At 45.6% G+C, this 13108-nt stretch overlaps 1 protein-coding gene across 2 annotated transcripts in view; it reads left to right on the top strand.

The window, feature by feature from the left end:
• Positions 1-258: 258 nt before the first annotated feature.
• Positions 259-13108, top strand: part of NOC3L (NOC3 like DNA replication regulator) — a 38260-nt gene continuing 25410 nt past the window's right edge. The window contains exons 1-6 of one of the 2 annotated variants that reach the window (XM_040992435.1): positions 259-390; positions 1209-1416; positions 4720-4852; positions 5347-5504; positions 6883-6936; positions 9332-9462. In XM_040992435.1, the coding sequence (XP_040848369.1) occupies positions 382-390; positions 1209-1416; positions 4720-4852; positions 5347-5504; positions 6883-6936; positions 9332-9462 (693 nt within the window). In that variant the 5' untranslated portion in view covers positions 259-381. The remainder of the gene's footprint in view (positions 391-1208; positions 1417-4719; positions 4853-5346; positions 5505-6882; positions 6937-9331; positions 9463-13108) is intronic. The other variant, XM_040992436.1, reaches the window with a different exon arrangement.

Raw genomic sequence — 13108 nt, forward strand, 5'->3', positions numbered from 1 at the left:
TCTCACCCAGTAGTGCCCATTGGTCCTTCCGTCCTCGGAGCCCCGCCCCACCTCGAGTCGGCCCCGCCCCTTGCCCTTCTTCCCGCCCCCGGTTGGCTTTCGCCCCGCCCACCTCGAGCCTGCCCCGCCCCCTACCCTTCCTCCCGCCCCCTGTTGGCTTTCGCCCCGCCCCTTGTGGGCTCGGTCACGCTCCAGGGAGGCCGCCGGCACGTTACCACCAGGAGGGCGCGCTCGAGCCCCCGCGGAAGTCCCGCCCCCGCTTCCGCCGGCGGAGCACGGAGAGGGCGTGTAGGCCATTTCCGGGTCGTACGGTGTTGCTTATCTGGCACGTGTGTATCTGCTGGGTGTCTGGGCTTGGTGGGACCCGCTTACGGCGTCAGGATGAAGGCGGTGAGTGTCCCGGGCGGCCCCGTGGCGGCCGAGTGTGGCTTCTCCGCGGGTCTCAGCCGTGGGCGCCTGGAGGCCTCGGCGTTCCTGGCGCAGCGTGTCAGACCTCGAGGGCTGGACGCGCCTCCCGAGCCCTGCCTCCCTCCCTCTCTCTCTCTCTCTCTCTCTCTCAGATGAGAAGCCCTCTGTGACCCCAGAGTCACGGGGTCCGGGGCAGTCCGTTGGCCCCCTTCAAGGGTTCGAAAACAGAAAAGCGGTGTGCTTGGGATCTCGTAGTTAGGTCTGAGAACTGGGGTTTGCGAGTGAGGGGGTCGCTGCAGGGAGGGAGGGGTGCAGGCGGAGGCTGGAGTTCGGGGTTTAGTGTCCCTGGCCGGTTTGGGGGTGCTGGGCAGCTTGGCCGAGCTTCGCTGCTTGCTCTGCGGTGGGAGCGTAGCGGCGGTCACTGCTTAACCCGGCTGTCTGCAGGTTTGCAAATGGCAAACCCGCTGTTTGAGCGGCAGCTGTTACGTGTTGAGGACAGCCGGGATTCTCCAACGAGCCGAGAGCAACCTTTCAGTCTTTCCTGACTGTGGGTTGGGGTCTCCCGCAGACACCTGAGGAAGCGCTCGTGCCCTTGGCCGCACGGCGAGGCGAGGCGAGGCGAGGCGCGTGTTAATGCCAGTTTGGCTTTAGCTCTTAGATGCTAGAGCCATGAAAATTCTGGAAATGGCTTGATGACACTTCGAAGCAGTCCTTTTTTTTTTTTTTTTCTCCTGAACCTGGTTTTTTAAAAAATGAAATTAATCTTGTCAGTTGACTAGTCTGCCTCGTGACTTTTCCAGAGAAGAAATAAAAAGCAGGTCCCAAGCTTTCGGAAGTTGATAAAAACCAGCAAGGTTAAACTTGAAAACAAGCTAAAAAACAAGCAGTTTAAACAACAAAGCACGCTCAAGAAGTACCGAAAAGAGCAGCGGAAGCTAAGGCAAGCTGTGAAAGATGCTGTGTCTAAGAAACCCGTCCCCTTGGAGGACCCGAAGGAAAAACGGGCAGGTAAGATAGTCACGTGCTGCAATTCTGCGATGTTCCTCCTGGAAACGCGTTCAGTAGTCACTCTGGTTTTTAGGCCTTTCTAGGAGGAGGTAAGTAGGGTATTCCTATAGGCTTCAGTACAGCCAGTGTGAAAAACGGCGTTCACTTGCCAACCAGCAACTGCTGCTGTGAGTTTGTTTTTACAGAACGGTTCTCAGGAGGGAGATGAGGAGGGGATAAGGGAAATCCCAGGGCCAATGGAACTGCATCATAAAATGATAATAATAAAAAAAGAAGTAAAAAAAAGGCAGTTTTCAGGATTCATATTTGGAAAAAAACAAACTGGAGATTGTGCCGGTGTAGCCACTTTCCCATTGATTGACAGTTTGTTAAGGATCAAATGTTGGTTTTCTCTGACTCCTTATTCACAATGTTATCAAGGGGATTTTTGATTTTCTCAACTAAGATGTAGAAACTTGGAGTGAAATTAAGCTGTAAATTGTCAGACTGATTTTGTGAAACTATTCAGGAACTCCAAATAGACTAATTACTTGAGTCATGCTAGTTTTATATCTTGCTGATATAAATCTTTATATCTTACTGATACAAATCCATCAGGTTTTGGTGGTGGAAGGAAGTAGGAGTTGATGTTGAAAATGTAGAGCAGGGAATTGGCCATCACTCAGCTTGAATTTTGAATTTTGATGTATTTGAGAGGAGAGAGGTGGTCACAGAGCAGAAGCCACCCTTGGGTGGCTCGGTGTCTAGACGTCCAGGACAGCCGAGGCTGGGCACAGGTCTCCCACGCGGGTTGGTGTGAGGACCCGGTCACCCCCTCACCGCTGCCTCCGGGATGCTCACTGTTTAGAGATGGGCTCAGGAACGAGAGCCGAGTGGTTGGTTGGTTTAACTTAAATTTATTTAAAATGTTTGTGAGGGGGTTGCAGACCCATGCAGTCTCTGGGTGTTTTAGGGGGAAGGTGGGTAAGGGTAAAACAAAAACCACACCCTCCTTCCGGTGGGGGGCAGTGTGTGGCAGGAGGACGGGGAGGTGCTGTGTTGTTCCTTGCTGCCAGATCCCATCAGTGCCAGGAGAGGTTGTCCCTGGTTCTTCTCTGGGACCCTGGGAGGGAAGAATGTCCTGAGGGTTTTGCTTGAATAGTCTCAGTTATTCTGAGATGGTGTTGGCTTTGTTGCATCAAGTATGAGATACCACTTCCCACACTTGGCAGCTGTCTGCTTTGATCTGTCCATAGCCTTGGATGTTTAGTCTGTAGTGATATTCAGTCTGCTTTTCTTTGCATTTTTTGGTGAGACAGCAAAATCCTTGTTGAATCAGAGGCCGGCTGTCCTGTTTGTGTGTCCCAGTATACGGTCTTTCCTTATAGGGAGTCAGCTCTGGCCATTACTGCTTCTGGAGAATGAACCAGTGGAGGGAGAGTTCGCCTTTCCTCTCTGTCTTTCTGACTCTTTGAAGTGTGTGTGTGTATTTTAAAGAATATTGGCTGAAAGCAGGCTTGAGCTTTCTCCTGATTTTGTAATTTATTAGCAGTACGGCCCAGGTTGGTTACCTAGTCTCTGAGTACTTCTGTAAAAAATGAAACAGTTGGGCCCAGTGGCTTGGCCTAGCAGCCAAAGTCCTCGCCTTGAATACGCTGGGATCCCATATGGGCACCAGTTCTAATCCCAGCAGCTCCACTTCCCATCCAGCTCCCTGCTTGTGGCCCGGGAAAGCAGTCCAGGAAGGCCCAAACTTTGGGACCCATACCCGTATGGGATCCTGAAGGCAAGAGTTCATGGATTCCAGTACACAGAAGAGAGATCTTCCAACGTTTTAAGAAGGAAAAAGGCAAACATGGTTGTAAATGCTCTTGTACTTGGTCGTGGGACTTTGAAGGAGTTTCTAATGAATGGATTCGTTTCTCAGTAAATTAGAAAGCAAGGTCCTCTGGTGATTATGAAGTAAGGTGGGTGATGGGGTTAGTAAAGAAGATTTGAGAAGGTAACCTATGGAATAAAAAGCTAAAATTAATTGGCAATATTTTATTTTTTAAAGATTTATTTTTATTGGAAAGGCAGATATACAGAGAGGAGAGACAGAGAGGAAGATCTTCCGTCAGATGATTCACTCCCCAAGTGAGCGCAATGGCCGATGCTATGCCGATCTGAAGCCAGGAGCTTGTTCCGGGTCTCCCACGCGGGTGCAGGGTCCCAAAGCTTTGGGCCGTCCTCGACTGCTTTCCCGGGCCACAGGCAGGGAGCTGGATGGGAAGTGGGGCTGCTGGGATTAGAACTGGTGCCCATATGGGATCCCGGGCATGCAAGGCGAGGACCTTAACCACTTGCGCCATCGTGCCAGGACCAATATTTTATTTTTTTAAAAATATTTATTTATTTTTATTGGAAAGGTGGATATTGAGAGAGGAGGAGAGACAGAGAGGAAGATCTTCCATCTGATGATTCACTCCCCAAGCGGCCGCAATGGTTGAAGCTGAGCCAATCTGAAGCTAGGAACCTGGAGCCTCTTTCGGGTCTCCCATATGGGTGCAGGGTCCCAAAGCTTTGGGCCGTCCTCCACTGCTTTCCCAGGCCACAAGCAGGGAGCTGGATGGGAAGTAGAGCTGCCGGGATTAGAACCGGTGCCCATAAGGGATCCCAGCGTGTTCAAGGCGAGGACTTTTAACTGCTATGCTACCGTGCCGGGCCCATTTGGCAATATTTTCTAACAAAGATGGAGAAAGCTAGCAAACAGAATTAGTGTATGAGTGTATTTAATGTGGAAAGAAAAGTAGTTGAGAATACAGAGAAGAGAATGAAGTGATAACCATGCAGTCTGAGTGAGGACAGTACACATTGACAGGAAGTGGGGTGATTATAGAATTGATGGTCTGTATTTGAGAAGTGCAGCAAAAGTAGCTAAATAAGAGCAGGTGGTGTGTGTGCGAGTGTTGTAAGGTGCAGCTCATGTAGAATGGTGGTTAAAGTGCAATGGACATGAGTCATTGGAGATGAAAAAGATGAGACTGTCCCTAGTTCTCAGATAAACTGAACGGCATTTGATAATGTGGAATCATTTATTTTTTCATTATTATCAGTGACCTGGGAATGCTCATCGTATTAAGTTTAGGGAGATGCTGGCATTTTGCATAGCTCGGGGCACTCAGCTGTATCAAGTGGCTCTGCGTAGCATGGCAGTAGTGCTTCCTTTGGGAACACCGAGCTGAGGTGTTAGAGAAACATAAGCTTTTCCTGTCAGTTGTGGACAACCAACTTCAGTTTTTTTACTCTAATACTTTTATTTTTTTCTCTTTCTTTGTGAAACAGGTAAAAGAGTTGAGAGGGAGGAAGAGGAAGAAGAGGAAGCTCTTCCCTTAGATATGATGGATGAAGATGACTTACAGTTACTGAAGGACTTAGGACAAAAAGCATCTTTTCTAACGAGAGATCTTTCATCTAGGTACTATTTCATTTGATCTACAACCATGTTGTTCTTTTCCATGTTAGAAAGTTGCCTGTGACTTTTATTTTCGTAGTCAGTTGAAGAAGAACTGAACACCGTGTTTAAAAATGCAGTCTGTTTGATTTGTTGGACACCTGTTTAAATGGTGAGGTACAGTGCTTGAAGGAAGCATGCTGCTTTAACTCTCCAGTCCTTACAGCGCTGTCAAAGATTTTGAAAAAGGGAAGAGCACAGTGTCCCCTTTGGCTCCGAGGAAAGGTTCTCACAAAAAGAATCTGCTATAACCTTCACCTGTAGCTCTCGTCTACAGGGCAAGTAGAGCTCCTGTGTGAGTCTTGCGGTGTTTACGCAGTCCATTGGTTCAGTTGCTGTTCGAGTGCCTGTTATGTGCTTGGCACTGATCACAGTGCCTATGTGTGTACCTGTTGCGGATTTGGCTTGTGGCTTACATTTCTGCACTTTTAAGTAATCTCTGTTTTTTTCCTTTACAGTGAGCCCGTACATGCCAAGAAACGAAAGCATGAGCACATTATAGAGAAATATGAAAAAATACCAAGAACTCTGCAAACTGCACCTGAAAAGGAACTGATTCATTTGCTTCCTATCAAAGATAAAAGTGGTATAATTCCACAGACGAGAGAGAAGCCAGGTAAACCTGAGAGCAACTTGTCTATGCTTAGACATTTTGCGTCAAATACCCTCATAATTTAATTCTTTAAAAAAATTTATTGGTAAGATTTTTTTATTTCAAAGACATTTTATGTAGAAGGAGAAACAGAGACATCTTCCATTTGATGGTTCACTCCCAGAGTGCCACATCAGCAGGTGCTGGGCTGATCCAAAGCCAGGATCCAGGAGCTTTTTCCTGGTTACCCATGTGGGTGCAGGGTGCCTGTGACCTGGGCCTTCCTCCATTGCTTTCACAGGGCAGATGCAGAGAGCTGGATGGCAAGTGCAGCATCTGGGCTACCTGGATTCTGTTGGGCTGTAACCTGACTCAACCTTCTCTGCTCTGGGTATTTAGGGAATGAATCAGTAGCTGGGAATCTTGCTTTTTTTCCTGGCAGATAGGTAACAGTAGAAATAATTTTAACTTTTATGTATATCTAAAGTAGGGGAAGCTGTATTTTAAGTTCACAGTAAGCTTCATTTTTGTGAGAAATAGGAGTGTCTCAAAGGTTGTGGCAAACGGAATTAAAAGATGTGCAAAAAATTTTTTTTAAAGACTTATTTTTTATTGGAAAGTGATATATACAGAGAGGAGGAGAGACAGAGAGGAAGATCGTATGTCTGATGGTTCACTCCCCAAGTGGCTGCAATGGCAGGAACTGAGCTGATCCAAAGCCAGGAGCCAGGAGCTTCTTCCAGGTCTCCCACGCGGGTACAGGGTCCCAAAGCTTTGGACCGTCCTCGACTGCATTCCCAGGCCACAAGCAGGGAGCTGGATGGGAAGTGGAGCTTCCCGGATTCGAACCGGTGCTCATGTGGGATCCCAGTGTGTTCAAGGCCAGGACTTTAGTTGCTAGGCTATTGTGCTGGGTCCTAAAGTTTTTGAAATTAGACAGACAGATAGTGAGTCTTCAGAAAGTTCATGTGAAGTATGTGTTATGAAAAACTGGTGGATTTAGAGGTTCTTCACTGTGAGCTTCGTGAATTGCCCTTGCACAGGTGTGATCTCAGTTGTCTGTTCCTGAGTATCTCAAACTGGAGCTGTAGGGTTCAGGTGATTTTCTTTTCAGAGTCATTTCATTAACTCCTGTTTCTAAAACTGGAGAATCTAATTATCTTGATTAACCTCCCTTGGTTTTGGTTGTGTCTGTTGTGTGCGAGCAGGCACACAGCGGTAGAAATCTAAGATGCCCCATGAACGGGATTTCCCGTAGTGCACGCTGTGTGCCCGCGTGCAGGTGGGGTACACACACTGGCATCACCCGGAAGCTTCGCTCCTTCCCAGGCAGTCACCGTCTCAGCTTTTATGGTAAGTTACAGTGTCACAGTTCTAAAACACATTTTCTTTTTTTGTGCAGTTATTGACAATAGCAAAGATGAAGAGGACCCAGCAGAGATGGAATTTGAGGAAGGTAATGGGGTAGATTTTATCCAATTGGGAGTTAATTTTAAAATCTGGATTGCACATTGTGGAGTACTCTTGAAAGTTTTTCCACCTTTGAAGTTTTTAATTATGGAATTGATTTTTTTTTGCTATAGAAAAATATATATTATTTTATTGTATACTGTCATATCATATTGTATTTTAGTTTACCCAGAAGAGTTAGGAGGAGAGAGAGGCCTTCTTTCCCTTGGTTCACTTCCCACATGGCCACAATGGCCAGAGCTGAGCCAATCCGAAGCCAGGATCCAGGAGCTTCTTCCAGGTCTCCCACTTGGGTGTAGGGTCGCAAGGCTTTGGGCTGTCCTCGACTGTTCCCAGGCCACAGGCCAGGAGCTGGATGGGAAGCAGGGCTGCCAGGACAAGAACTGGAGCCCATGTGGGATCCTGGTGTGTGCAAGGCGAGGACTTTAGCTGCTAGGCTATTGCACCAGGCCCTAAAGCTATTAACTTTTTAGCTTCAAATTATAACTTGATAATGAAGTCATTTGGTTTGTTCTGAATAGCATTAACTAAGTTCTCTGTATAGTTGCATGTCTGTTTTTCATAATATAATTGGGTTTGTAAAAGCTAGAGAATTTTTTTTTAACATTGTAATTCTATATTAAATGGAAGTAGAGCTTACCCAAAGAAAAACTCCTGAAGGATCCAAGTGACCCAGAAGCTTACTGTCCCCACAAAAGAGTATTTTTATAAAACCTTCTAGTGCCATCTTTAGGATGCCCCCTCTTTCCTGTGGCCCAGCAACCCCGGACTGCCCGTGGTTCCATCTCAGCGCCCAGGCTTCTAGTCTCTGGCCATCTGTGGCTGATGTGTTTTTCTGTCTCGTGGGCTGTGGGCTGTGGGTACGCTGTGGGAGAGAAGGGGCATCCAGGGTGCCTGCGGGCTGAGCATGGCCTGAAGCTTGCAGGGGGCAGGTGGTGATTGTCCTGGGCTGTTGCTGCTGTGCAAGCTGTCGCCGGCATGAGCTTGGAGAACATGGCCCGTGCGTCGGGCTGGTTGGGCAGTGGCCGGCGTGCTGCTGCACACGCGGATCCTCTGGTGGAGGTTGTGACTGTTGGAAATGCTCATTTCGTGGAGAAGCGTGCTCAGGGCGGTGCGGACTGCCAGTGGGCCTGCGGCCGCAGCTGCCTCACACACACTGTTGGGTAATGACCAACCCTGCAGCCTGTGAGGCCGGGCCACCCTGGTGGGTCACCCCTGACTGGGCTCGCACCGGGGACCCACCTACTGCTGCCTGGCTAGAGGAGCTTTCATCAGAGTTAAATTAAAAAACTTATTGGTTGAAACTTGTTTTGGAATTTGTGGAAAAACACATTGATTGAATTCATCATGACAGACCTCCTTACTAGTGTAAATGAGATTGCAAGTAAACTGTTTTTCAATCATCCGTTGTAAGCTCATTACTTATATTGTGTTCCAGTTCCTAGGAATGTTTTTTCAAAAATAAAATCATGTGCAAATATAATGTATTTATAAAGTATTTAAATGCATACTTTAAAACTTATGTAATTTATACATATGTATTTTAAATGCATATGTGTAAAACATTTAGCCCTGTGGGGGAAATTTAGCGTGTCATGGCCCTGCCGTTGAACTGCATAGTATGTTTTTAATTTTACGTGTTGAGATAATTATAGATTGATAGTTACAAGAAATAATAAATCCTCTACGGCATTTACTCAGTTTCCCACCATACAGACAGGTCGATAGAATATGATAAGCGGATAATGACATCGATACATTGAAGATGAAGAGAGAAAAGTTTCATTACCACATTGCTTTGCAGCTGCTTCTATCCTGATGTTAACCCCGCTCGCTTTCTCCCTAACCGCTGACAACTACTAACCTGTTGTCTATTTTTGAATGTTCTCATTTTCATAATGTTATATGAATTAAATCATGCAGTATATACCTTTGGGAGTTGATTTGCATTTTTTTTCCCTAGTCAGGATAATTTCATGGAGAATTTGTTTATTCATGTACAGACAGTTCACCCCTTTGTGATGCTGAGTGTTTTCTAATGATGTGACTGGGGGCCCGGCGCGGTGGCGCAAGTGGTTAAGGTCCTCGCCTTGCATGCCCGGGATCCCATATGGGCGCCGGTTCTATCCCGGCAGCCCCGCTTCCCTTCCAGCTCCCTGCCTGTGGCCCAGGAAAGCAGTCGAGGACGGCCCAAAGCTTGGGGACCCTGCACCCGCGTGGATGGGAAGCGGAGCTGCCGGGATTAGAACTGGTGCTCAGATGGGATCCTGGCCCAAGCAACATGAGGATTTAGCCACTAGGCTATTGTGCTGGGCCCTAACTAAGGTTTTGCATGCTTATAACTAAAGACATGTTTAAGAGGAAAATCGCTTCTGTTTTAGAAGTTGTGGAGAATCCCATTAAAGAGCTAACTGTGGAGGAGCACTTGGCTGAGCGGAAGAAGAAATTACAAGAGAAGAAAATGCATATTGCAGCCTTGGCCTCTGCCATCGTATCAGATCCTGAAAGTAATGTGAGTAGTACAGATCCTTTAGGCGCTTCAAATTAGTTGTGTACACGTCTAATAGATTAAGAATTTCTTTTGTTGCTTGTAAGTATATCCAGAAAGAAAGTGTTAACATTGTAGCTGAATTAGATGACAATCTTGGCTTGATCATGTGTGTAAATTTTTCTGTCATCTTAGAAAAATCATTGAATCTTTTCCTCACTTTAATAGAGGCATTGGACTTACTGTTGTAACATTAAGAGTTGTTTGTAAAATCAGTTGCTTTAAGAAGTAAGAAACTGCCGGCAAATTTGCTTGCCTGGTTAATATTTTTTTTTTCAATAAGGAACATATAAGATGGAAGTAAGTGAAATTCAGGGATATTTGTGAGTGGAACATACCTGAGGAGAATAGAACCAGAGTTATGCCATATTGGGCCAGTGTGTATCCTGGCAAACAGTCCCCGTCCATGAGCTTAAGAATCCTGAGATTCAGGCTTGGCCGAGGTTGATTCTGTTCAGATTTGCGTAAATCATTTTACCGAAGATATATGTATTTCCAAAGGAGAATGGAATGGTATGTGCTGCAGAAATGTCCTGTGTGAGGATTAAATGATAAAATACATAGGAAATCTTATGAAATGAAACAGTTTCTCTGTTGAATGATTGTGTTGGCTCATTAGAGAGCCATATCAGTAATAAATAGTGCTCTCATTTTACAGTTGAAAACTTTGAAGCTTAAGAAAATTGCGCAGGGATTTGTTGCAGTTTCTTTGTTTTTAAGATTTACATATTTTTATTGGAAAGTCAGATTTATAGGGATGAGAGACAGAATGGTCTTTCATCCGCTGATTCACTCCTCAAGTGGCTGCAGTGCCTGGAGATAAGCTGTCCAAAGCCAGGAGCTTTTTCCAGGTTTCCCATGTGGATGCAGAGTCCCAGAGCTTTGGGCCGTCCTCGACATCTTTTTCAGGCCACAAGCAGGGAGCTGGATGGGAAGTGGATCAGCTGGGATATGAACTTGTGCCCATGTGGGATCTTGGTGTGTGCAAGACAAGGACATTAGCCACTTGGCTACCACTCCAGGCTGTTCATAATGAATTTATATCTCGTATGTAACATTTAAAGAAATAGTAATTTATTTTCACTTTAAAGACAGGGTTGGAGATAGAGGGAGAGACAGAGATCTTGGGTTCACTGACTTTCCAGATGACTTTAATGGCCAGAGCAGAACTGATCTGAAGCCAGGAACCTCCTTCAGATCTCCCACATAGGTGCAAGGGTCCAAGGACTGGAGTTTTCCTCTGTGCACAGGCCATAAGCGGAGAGCTGGATGGGAAGTGGAGCAGCTGGTCTTAGCTCTCCATGCCATGGTGCTGCCCCCTTATAAATAGTTAATTTTAATTTTTAAAGCATATTTTATGGAAAATGGGACATGTGTGGTATAAGAAAACTCCGTTGAAATGAGTGCTTATCTTGGTGACTAAAATGCCTGTGTCTCACATTGAAGTGTCTGACTTGCTTTTTGGCTCTGGCTTTGGACTCTAGCTTTTTTCCAGTGTAGCTCCTGGAAGGCAACAGGTATAGGTCCAACGTAGCTCGATTTAAAAAATTTTTAAAAATATTTTTTATTTTATTTATTTTTTTAATACATTGCATTATGTGACACAGTTTTTTAGGCACTGGGATTCCCCCTCCCCCAACCCTTCCCCCATGGTGGATTCCTCCACCTTGCTGCATTGCCACAGTTCAAGGTCAGTTGAGGTTCTTTCATTGCAAGCATATACCAACCATAGACTCCAGCATCTTATTGTCCAGATAAGTTCAATGGCTTCTTGTGGAGACCTTCTCTGGTCTGAAGGTAGAGCCGGCAGAGTGTTATCCCGACCAATCAGAAGCCCCAACGTAACATCCGCAACAATCCACAACGTCATGGAATTAGTGGACATAGTATTGAGTAACCAATGTTAAAAAAAAAATTACATTTTACAGGTAGTATTTTTCATACTGACATCATTTCATCATAAATTAAGGCAAACGTGGTATCTAACCTTTTGGGATTTGCTCATTTCCCTTAAGTATTATGGTTTCTAGTTTGGCCCATTTAGCCACAAGGAACTGCATTTTATTTTTTTTAATAGCTGAGTAGTATTCCATGGAATAGATGAACCATAGCTTTCCTATCTAATCTTCTGCTGATGGGCAGTTTGGTTGCTTCCATGTTTTTGCAATTACTGATTGTGCTGCAGTGAACATAGGGGTGCATATTGGTTTTTCATGAGACAGGTGTTTTGGATATATTCCCAAGAGTGCTATTGCTGGATCATATGGTATGCAGATTTTGACTTGAGTGTTCTCCATACTGATTTCCATAGAGGCTGTTACCAACCTGCAGCCCCACCAGCAGTGGAGTAGGGTTCCCTTTTCCCCGCATCCTCGCCAACAAGGTTGTTGGTGTTTTTTTTTTTTTTTTTTTTTATGTGAGCCAATCTTACTGGTGTTAAGGTGGTACCTCATCAATGTCTTAATTTGGATTTCCCTTATTGCCAGGGAACCGGAGCATTTTTTCGTATGTTTGTTTGCCATTTGGGTTTGTTCCTTTGTGAAGTGTCTGCCCATTTCCCGTGCCCATTTCTTGAGTGGTTTGTTTGTTTTGGTGTTTTGGTTGTTTTGTAGTTCTGTGTATATTCTGGAGATTAGCCCTCTATCACCTACATAGTGCGCGAAGATCTCCCATTCTGTGGGTTGCTTTTTTCCCTTGGGGTGCAGAAGCTTCTTAGTTTGATGAGGTCCCATTTGTTTATTCTGGTCTTGATTGCTATTGCTTTTGGTGTCCTTTTTAGAAAGTCAAGATCTACTCCTAGATCTTGCAGGATATTTCCAACATTTTCTTCCAAGAGTTTGAAGGCTTCTGGATGTAGGTTTAGGTCTTTGATCCATTCAACGTAGCTGGATTTTTACCACCCGCATGGCAGACTTGCATGGTGACTGTGGCTCAGACTTTCTGACCCTACCTAGCCCTGACCTTAACAGCCATTTGTGACGTGAAACCGAGGATAGGAGCTTGTCTGTCACTCTTTGTCTAATGTTTTTAAGAAAAACTGCTCAAATATAATTTCTGAATAGATAAGCTGACAGATTTAAACTGCCTTTGGAAAATCATTTTTATACTTTTATAAATATTTTATATACACAATTTTACTTACATAATACATGATTACCCACTTCTTATATTAGTTGGCAGTAGTTTAAGCTGCCTCCTGCAATGTTTGCATCGTATATCTACGCTCTGGCTACTGTGCTTTTTATCTAATTCTCTGCTGGGAAAGCTGTGGAAGATATCCCAAGTACTTGGGCCCCTGCCTCCCACGAGGGAGACTTGGATGGAGTTCCAGGCTCATTGGCCCTGCTTGTCCAGGCCGTGACTAGTTAGGCATGAGTGTGTCAGCAGTGAGAAGCCGGCTTTGTCTATCTCCTTCACGGTTTCTCTGTCACTCTGCCTTTTCAAATAAGAAAAATCATTTAAGGGCCCGGTGGCGTGGCCTAGCAGTTAAAGTCCTCACCTTGAATGCACCGAGATGCCATATGGGCGCTGGTTCTAATCCCAGCAGCCCCGCTTCCCATCCAGCTCCCTGCTTGTGGCCTAGGAAAGCAGTTGAGGACAGCCCAGTGCC

Source organism: Ochotona curzoniae, unplaced genomic scaffold, assembly GCF_017591425.1.
Source record: "Ochotona curzoniae isolate NIBS_2020 unplaced genomic scaffold, NIBS_Ocur_1.0 contig_66, whole genome shotgun sequence".
Lineage (NCBI taxonomy): Eukaryota > Metazoa > Chordata > Mammalia > Lagomorpha > Ochotonidae > Ochotona > Ochotona curzoniae.